Source organism: Vipera ursinii, assembly GCF_947247035.1.
Source record: "Vipera ursinii genome assembly, chromosome: 3".
In the NCBI taxonomy this organism is placed as follows: domain Eukaryota; kingdom Metazoa; phylum Chordata; class Lepidosauria; order Squamata; family Viperidae; genus Vipera; species Vipera ursinii.
This window is the reverse complement of record NC_139516.1, coordinates 63,318,297-63,339,000: the sequence shown is the minus strand read 5'-3', so window position 1 is coordinate 63,339,000 and position 20,704 is coordinate 63,318,297. Positions and strand designations below refer to the sequence as shown.

The 20,704-nt window shown below is 41.9% G+C and overlaps 1 protein-coding gene across 2 annotated transcripts in view; it reads left to right on the top strand.

Annotated features, from left to right (window-relative positions):
- Nucleotides 1-20,704, top strand: part of CYB5RL (cytochrome b5 reductase like) — a 24,297-nt gene extending 3,593 nt beyond the window's left edge. The window contains exons 2-7 of one of the 2 annotated variants that reach the window (XM_083359298.1): nucleotides 5,015-5,194; nucleotides 7,125-7,273; nucleotides 14,416-14,458; nucleotides 15,037-15,141; nucleotides 18,397-18,600; nucleotides 20,360-20,704. In XM_083359298.1, coding sequence (XP_083215424.1) covers nucleotides 5,018-5,194; nucleotides 7,125-7,273; nucleotides 14,416-14,458; nucleotides 15,037-15,141; nucleotides 18,397-18,600; nucleotides 20,360-20,563 — 882 coding nt within the window. In that variant the 5' untranslated portion in view covers nucleotides 5,015-5,017 and the 3' untranslated portion in view covers nucleotides 20,564-20,704. Of the gene's footprint in view, nucleotides 1-5,014; nucleotides 5,195-7,124; nucleotides 7,274-11,260; nucleotides 11,349-14,415; nucleotides 14,459-15,036; nucleotides 15,142-18,396; nucleotides 18,601-20,359 lie in introns of both variants that reach the window. The other variant, XM_083359297.1, reaches the window with a different exon arrangement.

Below are 20,704 nucleotides of genomic sequence, written 5' to 3'. Positions count from 1 at the left end.
AATTCCTGGCAAATAGATGGGGAAGAAATGGAGGTAGTGACAGATTTTATTTTCCTTGGCTCCAAGATCACTGCAGATGGGGACTGTAGCCAAGAAATTAAAAGACGCTTGCTCCTTGGGAGGAAAGCCATGGCAAATCTAGACAGCACACTAAAAAGCAGAGACATCACCCTGTCAACAAAAATCCGTATAGTCAAGGCTATGGTCTTCCCAGTTGCAATGTATGGCAGTGAAAGCTGGACCATAAGAAAGGCTGAGCGCCAAAGAATTGAAGCCTTTGAACTATGGTGCTGGAGAAGACTCCTGCGAGTTCCTTGGACTGCAAGGCGATCAAACCGGTCAGTCCTAGAGGAGATCAACCCTGACTGCTCTTTAGAAGGCCAGATCCTGAAGCTAAAACTCAAATACTTTGGCCACCTAATGAGAAGGAAGGACTCACTGGAGAAGAGCCTAATGCTGGGAAAGATTGAGGGCAATAGAAGAAGGGGACGACAGAGAATGAGGTGGCTGGATGGAGTCACTGAAGCAGTAGGCGTGAGCTTAGATGGACTCCAGAAGATGGTAGAGGACAGGAAGGCCTGGAGGAACATTGTCCATAGGGTCGCGATGGGTCGGACACGACTTCGCAACTAACAACAACAGCAACAGGGAAGGCCCAGAGTGGGGAACACTATCCTGGGAGGGGCCTTTAAGAGCAGTGGACTTGGGTTTCCCAGAATTCCCCAGCCAGCAGAAGTCCACCCATGTCTTGAAATACAGGTAGTCCTCCTGCCTGAGCAGGGGGTTGGACTAGATGACCTCCAAGGTCCCTTCTAACTCTATTGTTATTATCATCATCGTTATTATTAATGGCAGTTAGGGCAGAACGGAGAGGTGTCAAAACTCAATCTCATTTGAGGGCCACATCAGCATTGCGGTTGCCCTTGTGGGGGTGGGGTGGCCAAGGTGGGCGTGGCCTACTGGGTGGGGGTGGCCAAGGTGGGCGTGGCCTACTGGGTGGGGGTGGCTAGAGTGTGTATGGCCTGCTGGGTGGGTGTGGCTAGCTCTACATCACTCGCATCAAGGGTAGCTGTGGGGGCCTGGGCAGAAGTGGGACAGATCTAAGGGTCTCTGGCAGAAGGAGAAGGGACCGGGGCCAAGTGCCAAGGCATGGTCCACTGGAGGAGCCTCACTGTTCCTCTCAGGCCATGAGGGGGGGGCTAGAAGACCTCCAAGGTCCCTTCCAGCTCGATTCTGATTGCACATGCCTTTGCAGTATCTTTTTCTACTATTACCCTCCCCCCGCCCCCCCAATAAGTGTGGTAGCTTTCAACCGTTCTTAGCTGTATTAGTATCGCGGTAGCATTTTCCTTTATTCCAATACTATCCGAGAGTCTCTCAAGGAGCGTTAAAAACCTGTGAGGTGTTGTCTCGTATTATTCTGGAGGAAGAGCGTGCAGCAGACAGGCTTGTTTGATTGCCCACTAATTCAGCTGAAACAAATCCCTGAATGTTTTAATTGCTTTGGCCAATATTGGGAGGGACTCTAGGGTGATTTGCACAGCCTATAGATTCACAGGATGAAGGGTTGGAAGAGACCTTTAGATCTTCCAGCCTAAGTCAGGGAATCTGCATTAACAATCCTAGCTTCAAAATGGCAGGTGTGACTGGATGATTGACACTCACCTTTAGTTCATTTCCATTGTGAGCATAGCACAAGGAGCCCTGACTCAATCACCCAGTAATACCCATCATGTTAAAATAAGATCGACCCCCTGCCTAATGCAGGGATCTATACCTGACAGATGCACATCCTGTTTTTGTTTAAACCCCGCCCCACCCCACCCCACCCCAAAAAAGCTAAGCCAGTCTCTTCCATGGTGGAATAACTCTGGCCATTAAGATGTTTTTCTTGACCTGTAATCTACTTCCTTGTAATTTAATTCCTTGCTTTCTTGTCCTGTGTCCCGGAACAATTTTGAACAATTCTGCTCTGACCTCTACTGCTTTTCACATATCTGAAGGCAATTATTGTGTCTCCCTGCTATCTTCTCATCGATAAATGTTCCCATCGTTTTTCTACTGTTCGTCAGATTGTTTTTTCTTTCTGGTTGCTGACCACCTTGGTTACTCTCATCCGGCCACAGTTCAGTTTCTCAATGTCCTTCCTAACATGCAGTGTCCAGGGTATTTTAGATGAATTTAACCAATGAGGTACAGAGGAATGAGGCAGCTGATCTGCAAAATGATTAAGTCAGTAGGATAGGGGGAACACGGAGGATTTTGCACTTTTGAACAACCTGGTTTTCCGACAGATGTAGAGATAGTTGACATCTGGACTACTTTCTCCCTCCACCAATTTTCCTAATATCTTTCCCCTCTGCACACACACCCTTACTCTGTTTCTGCAGTTGATGTCCTTGGCATTTTACCATCCTTCTATGCCTTTAAACCACTTTGTTCCAAGAGCAATCATGTTTTGGTCCATATCCCAAACAAAGTAACTCTATTTCTCTCTGGACATGAGCAAAACAAAGAAATGTCTGAAACCATCTATGCTGCTCATGGAATACATTTGCAGATCAGTACTTTGGAGGGATATTTAATTATTGCAGTGACAACAGAGTCAATACAGATTGAATAGGTACTGGTTATGGGGAAAGCAAAATTTTACCAGTGTAGTTTTTTGCCAGCTTCAATTCAATAATGGGAAAATATCCATTGTCCAATAACCATCTAATAGGTGGTACACTGGTACTGTCCAGTCTGTCATTTTAGCAACTCTGCCACAAATTGAAATAATTATTTATTTATTTATTTATTTTATTATATTTATATACCGCCCTTTCCCGAAGGACTCAGGGCGGTTTACAGGGTGATTAAAACAAAAAATACAAGTTAAAAACAATTTTAAAAATTATATTCGTCCCTGAACAAATAAAACCCCAGTTAAAATTAAAATTAAAATTAAAATTCTCAGCCTGGGCCAGAGAGCTCGAAGAGCCAGGTCTTCAGGTCCCAGCGGAATGAACGGAGGTCGGGGGCAGTCCTAAGCTCCACTGGCAGCTGGTTCCAAAGGGCAGGCGCACCCACTGAGAAGGCCCTATCCCTGGGTGTCGTCCGCTGGCAATCTCTGACCGGTGGCACCCTGAGAAGACCCTCCCTGTGGGAGCGCACTGGACGAAGGGAGCTTGATGCTGGCAGCAGGTGTTCCCTCAGATATCCCGGACCCAAGCCATTTAGGGCTTTATAGGTCATCGCCAGCACCTTGAATCTCACCCGGAGGGCAACGGGGAGCCAATGCAGCTCGCGGAGTAGAGGTGTTACATGGGAGTATCGGGAAACCCCCATCACAAGTCGCGCGGCCGCATTCTGCACCAGCTGAAGCCTCCGAGTGGTCCTCAAGGGCAGCCCCATGTAGAGAGCGTTGCAGTAGTCTAAATGGGAGGTCACGAGCACGTGAGTGACTGTGCGTAGGGCATCTCGGTCCAGATAGGGTCGCAACTGTCGCACCAGGCGAACCTAGGCAAAAGCCCCCCTGGTCACGGCTCCAATATGGTCTTCAAAATTGAGCCGGGAATCAAGGAGGACGCCCAAGTTGCGAGCCCTATCAACGGGGGGTAACACCTCACCCCCCATCGTTAGAGGTGGAATAGTCTGGTTAGCCCGAGATGCCGATATGCACAGCCACTCAGTCTTGGCGGGATTGAGACGAAGCCTGTTTCTCCCCATCCAGATCTGGACCGCCTCCAGGCAACGGGACATCACGGCGAGGGCATCACTGGGTTGGTTTGGGGTGGAAAGAAAAAGTTGGGTTTCATCAGCGTACTGATGATACCCCACCCCGAAACCACGAATGATCTCACCCAGCAGCTTCATATAGATGTTGATTTGGGGTGGAAAGAAAAAGTTGGGTATCATCAGCGTATTAGAAGAAGAAGAAGAAGAAGAAGAAGTAGTAGTAGTAGTTGGAAGGGACCTTGGAGGTCATCTAGTCCAACCCCCTGCTCAGGCAGGAAACCCCATACCATTTCAGGCAAATGGCTGTCCAGTCTCTTCTTAAAAACTTCCAGTGTTGGAGCATTCACCACTTCTGGAGGCAGGTTGTTCCACTGGTTAATTGTTCTAACTGTCAGGAAGTTTCTCCTTAGTTCTAGGTTGCTTCTCTCCTTGACTAGTTTCCATCCATTGCTTCTTGTCCTGCCTTCAGGCGCTTTGGAGAATAGCTTGACTCCCTCTTCTTTGTGGCAGCCCCTGAGATATTGGAACACTGCTATCATGTCACCCCTCACTCTTCTCTTTGTTAAACTACACATACCCAATTCCAGCAACCGTTCCCTATATGTTTTAGCCTCCAGTCCCCCAATCATCTTTGTTGCTCTTCTCTGTACCCTTTCTAGAGTCTCGACATCTTTTTTACATCGTGGTGACCAAAACTGGATGCAGTATTCCAGGTGTGGCCTTACCAAAGCATTGTAAAGTGGTATTAGTACTTCATGTGATCTTGATTTTATCCCTCTGTTAATGCAGCCTAGCACTGTGTTGGCTTTTTTGGCAGCTGCAGCACACTGCTGGCTCATATTTAAGTGATTGTCTACTAGGACTCCGAGATCCTCATATAGCAAAAAAGCCTGGGCATTTGGATTTCTTTAATATACAAGTCCTCTTCTCAGACTCAATGTCAGCTGTCCCAAGTCGGTCAGTTAGCAAAGAAAGACTTTGGAGGCTGTGGCTACAAAGAATACACTTTACTTAAAGGCAAATTGGTAACAGCGTAGCAAAGCTGGTTCTAACATTTCGTGCTGGTCTGAATAGGACAGAGCCTAAGATGTCAAAGAACTTTTATTAAAAATGTGACTTTTGAACCTGGCCTTTCCTTATTTAAATTCCAGCGCTGCCTAACTGCATCACAGTACATCATATGCCCTGCAGTTATTCTGCACTTAGTAATGCATGCTTCCATGTCTGTGCAGCAGAGAGAGATCATCTCCGTCCTGCAGTTTTAAGTGGAATAATGTTGGATTGTGTTTTGTAGGTAATGGATCAGAGTGAAGAAGTCTGGCTGTCTCTGAAGCCCAGAGAGCCACTGTCATCTCAGTGCTGTGGCAGTGGCTGCAAACCCTGCATTTATGACATATATCAGGAAGACCTAAAGAAGTGGGAAGAGGCCAAGGCAAAAGAAGACATAAGCCTCCTCTCCAGAAAGAAGCAGCAAGTAGAGTATTATTAAAATTACTAGGGCTGTGTAAAACATTTCAGAGAGATGCTTCACAAATTTTATTAATGTAAATGAAGGCTGCTGGCTGCTTCTGTGTTGAGCTTGCGTGCATAGTTGTTTAATTCTTCTGTCATTCCCCCCAAAGCAGCAACATAGCTCTTCCAAAAGATGCAGCTACTTTAATGCTTTGAAGAGGGTGTCGTATTCATGCTTTGCAAAGCGCTTCTTTTGAATGCTTACCTAGACCTAAGTTTTTCCACTAATTTACAGCAAGGATTACAGCAAACCGGAACTCTCCCTACAAGTCTTCCAGTAACTAAAGATGCAAAATCAGGGTGTTCGCTCTCTTTTATTTTGCTTGTAATTGCTGTGAAACCTTTGGTGGATAAGAGTCAGAAAGATAAAGAAATATTGGGGATCAAAATTCAGGGAGAGGAATACTAGACGTTAGGTAACATTCTGGGAAAACATTTAGTTCAAGCATTTTTCATATTTCTCAATATTCTCAAATTTCCCAGAACTGGAGAGAATGCACAGGTGTTTGTTAGATAAATATATTATTAGTATTAGTAATAAATATTGGAGGAATGCTAGAGAATGTATTATTGCAAATGAGACTTCTATTTTGTAACTGCTGTAGCCTAGACCTCAGTGGAAATAACAGCTAATATCAATATCATTAAACCAGCAGTAGGCATTTTTTTTGCCAGAAATTCATTGTGGGATGTTGCAAACTACTCTAAATGTGGGCAGGTTGCTGAATGCACAAAATGCAATCACATGATCTTGGGGGGAAGGGGGGGGAATCCATCAGAATTTCAGATCCAGGTTATATAAGTAGCCCTGAGGAGATCTGTTGTAACTGGTTGCTAAGCAACTAGCCTTAAATCGAGGACTACCTGTACAGCTACAGGCTTAAACAAATTTACGTGAAGTTCTTGGAACTTACTTGTGAGTAAAACAGTGCACAGATGGTTTTATGAGTTTGTAAAACCAGAGGGAATGTATACAGATGGAGAAATCAGGAGAATGTGAGGGTCAACAAGTAAAAATGTTAGGATTAGGGATTTTTCATTATTTGCAGTGAGACTGATTTGAGATTCTAGCCTGGAAGCCATTTCTCTCAGCCCTCGATGTAAAACGTACACATACTTTATTACTTTCTTGTTCAGAATGTTTAATTCTAAGGCTTAAAAAAAGGTTCAAAAAGAATGCTTTCTTTTCTGGCTTTCACGCTCAGAAAAAGATTAAAACCATGGTAAATAACACCAAAAATGTAAAAAGGTTTTACTTATTTATTTATTTATTTATTGAGGATGGGGGTTAGGTAACATGTTTTTTTTAAGACTGAAGTCTAGAAAATAAGGTTTTTAACTAGATCTTTACAGAGAACTTTACCTGCTGTCATGGAACTGTTGAAAGCCCTCTTGGATTTCTGCCAAGAGAGAAATATGGCAGGCAGAAAGTCTCCTGCAGGGGTCTTCAAACTTGGCCCTTTTATGACGTGTGGACTTCAAGGAATTCTGGGAGTTGAAGTCCACACGTCATAAAAGGGCCAAGTTTGAAGACCCCTGGTCTAGCGTGAAATACGGAGCTGCTTTTGAAAGAAATGGTGTGAGAAAAACTAGACAGAAAAACGTCTACGTATTCTATGATCTACCATACTTTCTATTGCTAGGCATTGAGGTTTTTTTGCTTTTACTAATCCCACGGTCTTTAGCTTTCTTTCCTCATTAGCAAGAAAGGCATCGCCAAAGTCAGAATTGTGTGAATAAACAGGTGCTGGAATTTAAATAGGATTTCAAAAAGGGGAACCTATTGAATTAGATAATGACTGTATTTGTATTTGGGGTTTTTTATTTGTAGCACCACATTTGAATTGGAGGGTATTGTTTAAAATTGTAATCATTTATTGTTGCTCTTGCAGAGTAGCAATTCAGACCTAATGCCAGAAACATTTATGGCTTTCATCATAAGTTCTGTGACTCAATTGACCGAGGACACCTACCAGTACACTTTTAAATTGCCTGGAAACAGCAGCTTGGGTTTGAATTTAGGACAACATATTGTGCTAAGGTACTGTATAAGATCTATAGCTAAACTATCCATAGTGTGCAATTTGCTTTTCGATTTTACTCTTGATCTGTAAAGATTTCACACAGAGTACATCATAATTACTACACTCCTAAACTGATTCTTTTGAAAGAATGTGTGAATTCATTGAGTTTATTAATCTTGTTAATTGTATAGCATATGCTACCCTACAGTTGCCTTTTCCTTCAATTGCATTATTGGAGGAAGAATTAAACGTGTGTAGGAAAACCTCTTTCTAGGAAAAAGAGAATGTAGAATTATAGTGAATTAATTCACAAGGACAATGTGATCCTTTTGCTATTAGGTAGGTAAATAAAATGTAGTATAAAACCATCTCTTGGGACAATTTATATATTTATTATAAGAGTATTCTGTCTTTTCCCAAAGAAATTCCAAAGCATTATAGGAACTTTCATCCTCCCAACAATTGTGAGAACTACTTATTAGTTAAAGTAACTAGCAGGACTTGCCCTATGGACATATGGTTAAATAATTGTGCATTCCTGCAGCACATTGCCCATTATATTATACTGATTAGCTGAATGATCTGTGAGCCATTAAAAATAGTCATATAAATGAACCTGCTGATAGCAAGCAGTTGCACTAATACTAGATTATACAATTGTTCTGATAGATGGATGTTTCCCATAACTTAATAATGAATAATAATATGGACTGTATTGAGCTTCACAGCTGTCTGTTATTGATTTGCACTTGATAGATAATGGAAGTTGACAAGGAAAAATTCAAATCACTTTCTAGTTTTTAAAATGGCTGCACTTAGATCCATATCGCCAACCTCAGGACAGAATCTTTGCCTTTCACGATTAAATCTCCTGTTATATCACAGAACCTGTAGACTGCAAGATAAATTCTGCTATTCAGGGCTATTTCTAACACTATTATTCCATATTAACATTTTGGAAAAAACATAGTGATACAATCAGAAAATGAGAGCACATATACATATCAGGCATAATAATGAAATCTGTATCTTGCAAAGATGTTAGACTCATCTTAACCATCTGCTTATTTTATGCTGCTGCATAGTCTACACTTATCTGGTGTATGGGGTAATCTAGAGTGAATTAATATTTCTATGCTATCAAGAAGCATAGGAAAATCCAAGACATTTTGTTTCCAAAATTCCTTAATTCTGGCATTTATTATATTAGCCCTTGGCAATGGTGGGGTTAAAATATGTGAATAACCGGTTCTCTGTGTGGATGCCGCTTCCAGAAGTCCATTCTGGGCCTGGGCAACAAAAAATTAGCTACCGGTTCCACCGAAGTGGGGTGAACTGGCTGAATCCCACCACTGGCCCTTGGGACTTTTAAAAAGGTTCAAGAAGATTAATGAGAAAGGTTTGAACAAGATGAACAAGAACAAGAAAATGGCGGTGCCTTGCCTGGCTGCAGCTGCTTCAACTCTCAAAGTGTTTGATTAAGGTATTTTGTCTGATTAGTCAAGGAGTAGCCCCAGAAGGTGTCGGTGTTGATGGAAAATGCTGAAGAGTTGCAGCAAGGACCAGAATGAAGACTAACATAGAGAAGCCTGATATATAAAACCACCAGATGCCAGAAATGGTGGCTTCAACTGACTTGACAATGCCTTGTCAGTCTTGTTAATGGCCTGGTTCTAATGTATACAGTATGCATTTCTTAGTCAGGTCTACCTTACAAGGCTGACAGAGTGCGAGTGACGGTTGGATGGGTCCCTTAGCTGCTTGTGGTGGCGCTAGAGATGATGAGTTGCTTGGGGTGGTGCTTACACCAGTGGGGCACTTGGGGTGGGGCAGCGCTAGCGCCAATAGGACGTTTAGAGCAGTGCTAGCGTGAGTGTGGGGGGCTGAGTGCACACACACACACACACGTGCACTGGCCATCTCTTCACGCAGCCAGGTGACCAAGAGGCTGTGGCCTGGTAGTGGGTTGTGGCCCACAGGTTGGGGACCCCTGTCTTAGCAGCTTTCAATACCATAAATCATTGTAACCCTCTAGTTAAGTCTGTACAGGAAATGTGAGTATTTTGATGGGCTTTCCTCCTTTCTTTGTGGCTGGTTCCAGTCGGGGTTGATAAGTCTGAAGCCCTGGTTTGCGGGTTATCGCAAATCTCAGTGCTCTCGCTCCTTTTGCTTAACGCCTACAAGAATCTGGTGCCTATGATCATCTGCCTGTTTGGGGATAAAGTATTATTAGTAGGCAGATGCTGCTCAGTTCTATATCTCAAGTGATGCCCAGTGCCTGGAGGCTGTAGCAGTCTCCGTGGAAACGGCTAGAATTTCATAGCTGTAGAAATTGGGGCCGTTTGGAGTTGGGAAATGTCACCCTTAGTTCTGGACGGAATAGATGGAGTAGTATTCAGGACACACATGTGACTTAAAGGTTATCATTGACTCTCATCTCTTACTTGACTAGTAGATGACAGCATGGCCAAGAAGGCCTTTCCATAGATCCCTTTGGTGCACCAGTTACGCTTGTTTTTGAACCCGGAGGCCCTATTCGTGGTCACATGACTTGTTCACTTGTGTGTGGATTATTGCAATGCACTCTAGAGTGGATTGTCCCTGAAGATCACTCAACTGTCCAAAGGTTGCAGTACAGGCATACTATGGTAGGTCCACATAACACTTCTGCGTTGTCAGCTGCACTACAATACTTGCCAGCAATCCTCTGGATATAATTCAGGGTGCTGGCTATTACCTATGAAGCATTTCATGGCATGCCTGTTTCCCATGGTTTCTGCCTGTCTTTTCAGACGGAGTTGTCATGCTCCATGTCCCATCTGCTGAGAATGTGTCCTGATGTAATCCCAGAAGCACGCCTAACGTCAGCCTTCCCATTGGTAAATGTAAATCAGTAAACTTCACTGATAATTCCACAAAGGTGCAGAAGTAACAAAGCCGGTTCTAAAGTTTCACCGAAAACCAGCATCGTTAAAATCCCCCTTTCCCCCTGGACCTCCTCGCAGTTCATTCATTGTCCACCAATCAATTGTATTCATTTTGTAATGGGAACATTCTGAGCAGCTCGAGAGTTTTCCCAGCGTTTGACCTTGGGGTATTGGGACTGTCCCGGGCACTGCATCGGCTCACTTGAATTCCTCAATTCCTTCCCGAGCCTTCCTTGCATTCCAATACTTGCCCCCCCTCCCTGTTTCTGTTCTCTGGTTACAAGCAGGGGTGTGTGGTGAGTCAGCCATGACACCTTCTCTGTAATAGCTCCTGCCCTCTGGAACAGCTTTGCTTCAAATGAGCCCTGAAGACCTAGCTGTGTCCCAGGATTTGTGCCAAGAGACTGGAGAGCAACTTTGCTGGGAGAGAAATTGATTGTGGGTTGTTCCTTTTAGATTAACCGTTGTGTTTCTCCTGATCAATTGTTTTTATACTTGGGTTCTTATAATTATTTGCTGCCCAAAGTTGTCCAGAATCGGCTGGCTGTAAATACAATATATAAATAAATTCTGTTGGAAAAACACCAGGCTGTTAAGCATAGCAAGTATCATTTGTTAATTTTTATTTCTACACATTGGTTATTTATTCTTTCAACAATGATGTCAAGATGAAAACCCTTTTCTGCTGCAAACTATTAATAATGCTCACCTTCCCCAGTGTCGTTCTTTTCTTACTCTGTAGCAGCAAAGCCGTGCAACATAAAAAAAACCCGTATCTGGCTTTAGGAAAGGAAAGAATTGTTGAGGAGGGTAATATGGCTGTGTTGGAGAGAAAAACCTGAGGTTATTTCAATACTTGGATCTCTGTGATCTTACTGCAAAATGGGAGGGAATAATCTGTTGTTTGGCTGACAGAAGATAACCCATAGAGATGAGGAAGGATGCCTGCAGTGCTTTTCAGACAGCAGCCTTTGTTGTGAGAATCGTACGGGGGCTTACAAGAATTGTTGGAGATTCAAATCAAGATTCCCTCCCTTGATCTTTACTCCTTCCCCCCCCCCTTTTTTTTTCCTTCAGAGGAATAGCGAACGGTTTGGAGGTTCAGAGAGCTTATACTCCAATTACGCCTGTGAACGCCGAAGGGTTCTTTGAAGTTTTAATAAAGGTAAATAGGTGCCTTTGTTCTATAAAAATTAACAGCTTGACACAGCAACGGTCATCTTCTATGCCACAAGAATGCTCAGCTTTGGCTTTTTATAATGGGGGAGGGGGCTTGCAATTACAGTTTTGGTTCGTTGGTATTCTCTTTGCCCCAGACCCAAGCCCTGCTCAGCCTAGGCAGCAGGACAAAGCAGTAAGATGGGATAATAACGTCGAGCTGATTTGTTTCAGGATGTTCTCTGTCACTGAAATGAAACATGTATTCCTGCAACGTAGAAAAATGATCAGCATAGAAAGTTGATCAACAATGGGCAATAAAGCTTCTGCATAGGAGAGCCCTTTAAAATGGGAGTCCCTTCCTTAAAATCAAAAACATTGAGGCCCTTTCTCCTGCTTTCATCTCTCTCTGTCCTGTTGCTCTCCTTGGTTTTGTTCTCCATTTGTAATTTGAACTACAGGGAAGAACTAAACTGCTTCAACATAAAATTAAGCCATTTCTATCCGTACGAATCACACTCCCACAAACCAGTGTGCTCCAGGTGGGTTAGGTTACATCTCCCATAATTCCCAAATTCTCAACCACAGAAATGAAGGCGTGAAAAGATTGCTAGAAACCAAGGTAAACATAATAACTTACCATACAGTATGTGACATACCATACAGTATGGACGTATCACAGAGCAGGAAACAAGATACAGTCAACAGCTATGTATAACTTCAGGATTCATGTGAAATCAGACATGCCTCCTGGGTGAACGTCATGGTTCATCCACAGGGTAGCAGATGCTCTCTCCTTGTATGCTTATACTCGGAAGGAAAGTTGGCTAATCTTCAATTTTAAGAATAAGCTTAATCTGTATGAACACCCTAGTGGAAAACAGATTTTGTTGCAGTGGATCCTTGAAGAAAATCACAGTGAATCACCAGGTTCATCGCTAGGAATGTGAACTCTTCAAGATTATACCATAGATTGTGTGCTGTTTTTTCTGGTATCATCCTACTTCTTTTGAAATGTTACAGGTTGTATAGATAAATCTTTCTGAACACCGGAGGGGTGTAAAGCATATGAAAAATGGTTACAGGAATTGGGTATGTCTAATGAAAAGAAGGACTAGGGGTGACATGATAGCAGTGTTCTAAGGGGCTGCCACAAACAAGAGTGGGTCAGCCATACTCCAAAGCACCTGAAGGCAGAACAAGAAGCAATGGATGGAAACTAATCAAGGAGAGAAGCAAGCTAGAAATAAGGAGAAATTTCTTGACAGGTAGAACAGTTTATCAGTGGAACTTAAGAAGTTTTTGTTGCTCCATCATTGGAGTCTTTTGAAGAGAAACTGGATAAACATTTGTCTGACATGGTTTAGGGTCTCCTGCTTAAGCAGGAGGTTTGATTAGCACAGGGCTTTTCAACCAGTGGTACGGGTACCACCTGTGGTACATTGGCACCTGGCAGGTGGTACGCGACCATCCTAGAGAAGTGGTAGCGGGGAGGGGAATGAGCTGAACCAGTGGCAGCACCGCATAAGCCTGAGCAAGAGACGGCTGGAGCTGCAGGGCTGTTAGGGCTCAGTGGAGGCGCCAGGATCAGCTCAGTGGAAGCGCCAGGATCAGTGACAGGCTCCAGCTGGAGCTGGGTGGCGATCCTGGCACTTCTGCTGAGCCCAGAAGAAGCGCCGATCAGCTGGAATGTTGCAGCATCTCCAGGGTCTTGTGATTTACATTCAGATGCTTGGCAACTGATTCATATTTATGACGGTCGCAGTGTCCCAGGGTCATGTGAAGTGACCAAAACCTGCTGCAACCATCCAGCAGACGGGGGGAATAAAAACCAAACACCCCACCACCCTACCTTCGCTGCCAATCCTCAACAGAAATGCTCAAAACAATGAAAACGTCGGACAGGAGGAAGAGCGCCACCGGGCGGGCAGGCAGGTGTCTTGTTCGGCTGTGGCTTGGGGGGCACTTTTGTCAGTGCCATTGTAACTTCGAACAGTCACTAAGCGAACTGTTGTAAGTTGAGGACTACCTGGACTTCATCACTTTTTTCCTTTTTTTTTTTTTTGGTCATCAGGTTTTTGACACCTTGCTAGGCGACTGGTGGTACTCGGATGTTGCCATATCCTAAAAGTGGTACAATGGGTGAAAAGGTTGAAAAGCCTTGGATTAGAAGACCTCCAAGCTTCCTTCCAAATTTGTTATTCTGTTACTCTGAAATGTTTTACTATATCTAATCGTCATTAATACATTATAGGTTGACTGTGCTTGCTTATTGCACTGATTTTTTTTGTATTGCAATAATACTTTCCTATAGAATCTATTCAACCCAAATGAAACCATAGTTAATCTCTAACAGAAACAAAAAAGATAAAAACACCCATCGTTTGTATAGTATGGTATAGATTGTTGTCAATCCAGGATTGTTCTCAATTTTGGGAAGTAGTGTATTATTAACAGTAGTATAACTATTACTGCTTTTATGATTAGTATACTATCCAAATGCCTCTGTGTTCCATGATTACAGCACTGCACTACAGTTAAGTGTGCATGAGTGGTGATTTTCTACGCTAATCCTTATTTTTGAATGATTCTTTAATAGTCTGATTTTTAGAGGGGGTTAGTAAAACCTGGTATAGAGTTTTTCCTCTGCAGGAGTTTTTCTTCCATTATTTAGAAGAATTTATTATAAACCAGTCTGATTGTTTCTGCATTGTAATGAAGAAGAAATCTATTCTTAATACATTTTCTCCCCTGAAACCAATATTCCATTACATGAGATACATAGCAGCTGAAGTCCTGACTCTCCACCCCTTTAATTTAATATCTCCATTTGCTTCACTGTAGCTAGACTTGCAAACATTTTTTAACATGACACATTAAAAGCAACCTAATATTGCATGTACAATTTAACAGTAGAAATGGCCATAGATAAATGAGAAGAAAACATTTATCTTAATTGCTGGGTAAAAACAATGCAAAATTAAGTAAGAGGAATCTATACAACATGTACAGTGAGTTACACTTTAATAAATATTTTAATTTTCAAGATGCTACACAAAACTCTTCTTTTCTAGATTCCCACTGGAAGTTATTTGCCAAAACCTAGGCACAATAACAGTATGTATTGGCAATTTTAGTTTTCATTGTCCCACTTCTTTTGTTATACATAAAAATGTTTCCTACCAGTGTTACTTATGAATATTTGAGGGTTTCAATTGTGAACAAAAATTTTTATGTCACAGTTCTATTTCTATTCAAACTTAATAACTGAAAGACAAAAATGAGGCAAAATAACACAACTGGAATTTTACTTCTCAGAATGTTCTCTTGTTTCTATAAATACACAGAGGATGAATGTTACTTGCAGCTGCTGCTAATTAGTATATCTACTAAATAAAACTTGCTTGCAAATTGTAGTTCGAGCAAGTTTAAAAATATGTAGTTTTTCTGCTCTCAGTACAACCGGATTAAAAGCGAAAGACAATGTTTAATTTAAATTGAATGTAATGAGGCATTGTACACAAATGCTAGCTTTAAGTATCACTCTGATTTAATTTTTTTCCGTATTCATGTGTATCCCAATCCTTTTTTTTAAAAAAAGTTTTAATTGAGAAGATGTGAATCACTGTTTTAAAATTTGTATTCTCTCCGTTTTTTAAAGAAATGCTTTCTTTGATTTTTGGTTCTTTTGCAAGTGCTATAAAACTGGACTAATGTCCCAATACATAAAATCATGGAAAACGGGAGACGCCATTTTTTGGAGAGGACCATTTGGAGGCTTTGATTATACAGCCAATCAGGTAATTCCTGTAAAAGATAGCAAACAACCACTGACATTGATTCCTTTGGGTTTTTGAAAATGAAGAGGGAAAAAATCTATAAGCCGATCTCCTTTTTCCTGGATTATTGCTGGGTTGGTTGGTTTGTTTGTTTACCATAAGGACTCAGAAAACACGGTAAACAATCAAGATTTGCAGTGTGTTGAAGTCAGTGTACTTTTCTTCTAGAACAGGGGTGTCAAACTCAATTCCATTGAGGGCCGCATCAGCATTGCGGTTGCCCTGGGGGGGGGTATGGCCAGGGTGGGCGTGGCCTACTGGGTGGGCATGGCTAGAGTATGTATGGCCTACTGGGTGGGCGTGACCAGCTCTACATCATTCGCATCCAGGGTGCCTATGGGGGCCTGGACAGGAGTGGGACAGATCTGGGGGTCTCTGGCAGAAGGAGGGTCTCTGGGCCGGGGCCAAGGCAGCGGGGGCCGTTCCCTCACTGTTTCCAGGATGGCTTTGGGGGCCGCATGAAAACACTTCGCGGGCCGAATCCGGCCCCCGGGCCTTGTGTTTGACATGTCTGTTCTAGAAAAAGGTATCTCTAAAATAGTTACTCGTTTTTGAGTGCGTACTGTAAGTTCGCACCAAAAGCATGTGAATCTGTCCTGATCATCTAGCCCTAACTCTAGAAATACCGTCAGTTCTTGTGCAACTTTTGGATTGGGGGATTTAGTCTTTTTTTCTGTATTTTCATCTATGATTTGTCCTTTCAACTACTTATTACTAAATTCTTCCTAGCATTATTCCAGTGCTATGTCAGGGTCTGCTTAACTACTAAATACCTAGTGATTATTTATGGAATTACTGCTGGTGATATTCACCTTGTTCACATATAGTGTTATATTGTAATGCCTTCACTAAGTCAAAGGCAAATAACCTGCCTGAAATCACAGCATGATTTCATAGCATGTATGAAATCAAAGTAGAAGGAGTACCATCCCCACTTTTGGCTGGAGGTTGTGGGAATTAAAGACTGCTATATCTAGAGAGCTTCCTATTAGAGAAGGGCAGGGTAAGGCAATGTGGACTAGACAGTCCAAGGTAACTGGATGTTGCCAGATATTATGATTATTATTTTGGGATCGCTAACAACAGGTGTACTTTGATTATATGTAATTTATTCCTGTAACTTAAGGTCCTGGATTAGACAACATATTGGCCACAGGATATCTGATTAAAGATTTTAAAAATGTCATTTACTAGAAGTCATACACATAGCTTAAGAGGGTCACAAAGTGTAATTTTAACATAGCCATATGTTTTCCATATACACATAACCATGACTGGACCAACCAATTTTCGGAGTAGTAGAAATATTGTCATTATTTACTATAATATGTTTTCAAAGCTTTGAAAAAGAGATTGTAGCATATGGCTGAAGTGTATATATATTCACATCTATTAGTGTATGATCTTACGGCAGCATTACCAATACTGCAAATAGAGGGGAGAGCACAAATACTTTCTAAGTACAAAATTCAGGTAATGCAGAGTTTCCAATCTTGGAAACTTTAAGACACATGGACTTCAACTCCCAGGATTCCCCAGCCATCATGGGAATTGAAGTCCATGCGTATTTATTTATTTATTTATTTATTTATTTATTTATTTATTTATTTTTGGGACTTGTATGCCGCCCTATCTCCCGAAGGACTCAGGGCGGCTTACAACAATAAAAATACAATAATACAAAAGTTAAAAAGAATTAAACTAGCAGCCCCAATAATAAGTTAAAAACATTTTAAAAATCCCTGTCAGTCCAGGTCAGCCTGATGGAAAAGGAATGTTTTAAGGCCGCGGCGAAAGGACCGGAGATGTGGGGCCATCCGGAGCTCAAGGGGAAGTTGGTTCCACAGGGCTGGCGCTCCCACAGAGAAGGCCCTCCCCCTGGGGGTCGCCAGCCGACATTGTCTAGCCGACGGCACCCTGAGGAGGCCCTCCCTGTGTGAGCGCACTGGGCGATGGGAAGTCGTTCCCGGCAGTAGACGGTCCTGCAAATATCCCGGGCCTAGGCCATGTAGGGCTTAAAGTTGCCAATGTAGGGAACTCCTGAGATGATGGAATAACAGCCAGTCCCACTGCACATGCAATTAAGGGCAGATTGTCTAATGAAGTCATCCTGGGAACACTTATACAACCAGATTAAAGAATGTTTCTTACATATGAACTTAAACTAGGATACTTCCAGCATGGTCCTGGTCCCCTTTATTTGAAAGCAATGCTCATCAAGGTCAGGCAATAGGCTAAACATGTATAGGGCCCTGTTAATAGCTTTCAGCATCATTTTTTAAAGATCTTGCTAGTCAGCTTTCTCCTTCAAACATTATTCTAAATACAAAGTTATGTAGTTATAAAGCAGTAATCCAAATAAATAATAGTCTTACGGATTATTATTTTTTGATTAACCAGATAATTTAAGGCTGGAATCTAAGATTCACTTGCTAAGGAACATTCCATCAGTATTCCTATATGTGGGCTTACACTGCAAATGTTCATCTGAAACAAAAAATATATTTAATTGTGGGTGACACACATATATATACCTTAGATGGAATCATCCAGCATGGACTGATTTAAATCAAAGTGATGTAAATCCAACTTCTTCTTTTTTTTTCAGTTTAAAGCTGGCCACCATTCTTTATGAATTTGTAAATTAAATGGAACAAACTCTAGTTTTACATTGTTGCAACTTTACAATAAGGCCGTGCAAAAGTTGCATCCAATCTGCACTGTTTTCTCTCTCTCCTTACTTATAGAGGAAGGTCTTTAAAACATTACAACGTAGAATTGTTTGTGGGTTGAGATGGTGATGCGGTTTTCCAATTAATCACTCTGGTGGAATTGGCAGCATTGTGCCATTAAAAAAAACAAGACCCACCCTTTGGGCATGTACATCATGCTGTTACACATGCAGGTGGCACAGGGACTGAGTTTACAGTACAAATGGGCAGTGCAGCTTTCATTAAATGGGCAAAAAAGAGCAGCTGTGGAAACTTACACAACATAGACACTTTCTTAGGAATGCAGGGAAAACACTGAGATTCAGTCTAGGAATATGGAAACATTGAACATAACTGACTCCTCAAGTCATTTGAATATCGCTCCTTTCTACTCCGTCCCTTTCCCTAACAGAAAAAGATGAGGTGGTATCATAAAGTCATCTTGCCAACCGCTTGCTTTCCATTTCTGATGACTTAAATTTGCTGTGTTTTGTTTAATTTTTAGTATGGAGAACTCCTCATGCTCGCTTCTGGGACAGGCATTGCACCCATGCTTCCTATCATCCAGTACATAACCGAAAACGAAGATGATGAAACTTTTGTAACTCTGGTAGGCTGCTTCCGAACTTTTGAAACTATTTACATGAAAACTCTTCTTCAAGAACAGTCTCGATTCTGGAACATCAGGACATTTTACGTATTAAGCCAGGTAAATATTTGATTGGGAAATTGTCCCTTTGTACTTCGGAGACGATCCCTTGGTTTGATTATGGGCTTTGCAAATGGTAGATGATGAATTCATGACAATCCTGCAATCTCAGTGTTAACTGGATTGTAGCTTAGCAGCAGAGTACATGTTTTCCATGCAGAGGCACAGGTCGGGTTAAGAAGGATTTCCTGACTGAAGCTCTGTAAATCCAGCACCAATCTGTGAAGATAAAAGAATGATCAGACAGCCGAAAATTTATTTTTTCGTGCCTTCACTATGTGAGATCCCTTCACCAGGCACACCAGAGAGGTAAATCCTGTATTGCTTATAAGCAGTACTCTTGCAGGAGCCAGCTCAGGCCCCTTTCCACTTTTGAAAATAACTCTCACCACTTGTTTAAATAATTCCAGCAGTTTAGTGATCTAGCTGCAACATCTCTAAGCATAAAGGTAAAGGTTCCCCCCGCACATGCGTGCTAGTCGTTTCTGACTCTAGTGGCCGGTGCTCATCTCCGTTTCAAAGCCAAAGAGCCAGCGCTTGTCCGAGGACGTCTCCATGGTTATGTGGCTGGCATGACTAGACGCCAAAGGCGCACGGAACACTGTTACCTTCCCACCGTAGTGGTCCTTATTTTTGTACTTGCATTTTTACATGCTTTCGAACTGCTAGGTTGGCAGAAGCTGGGACGAGTAACAGGCGCTGACTCTGTTACGCGGCACTTGGGATTCGACCTGACAAACTGCTGACCTTCTGATCGACAAGCTCAGCATCCTAACCCACTGAGCCACCGCGTCTCCTTCTCTAAGCATATCTATTATCAATTCAAGGCCTGAGGACCCAAAGTAGTTTACTTCCTATATTGTAGATCAGACATGTCAAAGTCGCAACGTCACATGACGTCGCGCAACGTATCAGGACAGTTTTGCCATTGCCGGCAATGGGGCGGGCCTGGCTTCCGGATGATGCGTCCAGCCCGTGGGCCGGCAGTTTGACACCCCTGTTGTAGATGTTAGGTTAGATTGGGCAACAAGAAAAACCTGCTCAATTCTGGAGTCAGTTTTTTTTGTGCCCAATTCAGGCTTTTTCATGCTACTTTTGGAGAACACAAGGCAGCTTAAAGTCTATAGAGGATGGCTACTCTAACAGTCCATTGCCATTTCTCCCACTTCTCTTTATGATTTTTTAAAATGATTTTTTCGTTCTCTCTACATTTTCTGTCCTACAAATACTTAAATTCTGTGCATCTCTTATGACACAAATAGGGCTCCTGAGACAGTAAACTACTTATTCTGTATTGATAGCATTACAGGGCATATCTGAGTGACGTTCTCAAGCAGTTGTTTCAGAAGTCATCAAGATATTCAGGTTTCTGCTTTGATCAGCTAGTTTGACGGAAGAGTATGCTTTTTGGGTTTAACCTGATAAAGGATCAATCTTGTATGAATACATTTTCTTCACCCTCGGCTCAAATTAACTAAGCATTACCTATTAGCCAAGAATGGTAATGATCCATTGACTAATTTTAGCTGGATTTGGATTATTACATAGGAGGTTTTGTGAAGCCGTTTAAAACAGAATAGTAGGACTTTTATTTTAAAATAAAGTCTCTACAAATCCAATGACTGTGATAGGCAGATATGACTGTTTCTATTAATGTGAGGTTCTGGAAATGCATTTGAAACCTTAATTCATTAGAATTCATGATATATTTTTTGTGAATTTTGCAAATGTTGCACACGTTATCTGTTTTACCTTTTAGGAACAGTCTCTTAAAAATCTGCCATGGAGCTTTCGAGAGACTACACATCTTGGTCGAATAAATGAAAGTCTGATTAAGAGTATGGTGAACACATGTAGAAGGCAACCATTTATATTAGTATGTGGCTCAGTGACATTTAATGAAGATATGGAGAAGTACTTGAAAGCAATTGGTTTTGAAAAAGAGTCATATTTTATATTTTAAATCACTTCAAATAAAGCGGGCATCTCAGCTACAGATAATATTAATGGACAGGACTGCTGAACTATTTTTAAACTTTATATGATGTATATAAATATTTTATGACTGGTTCCATAAATTAAAATTTCAGAGCTAATTATATTA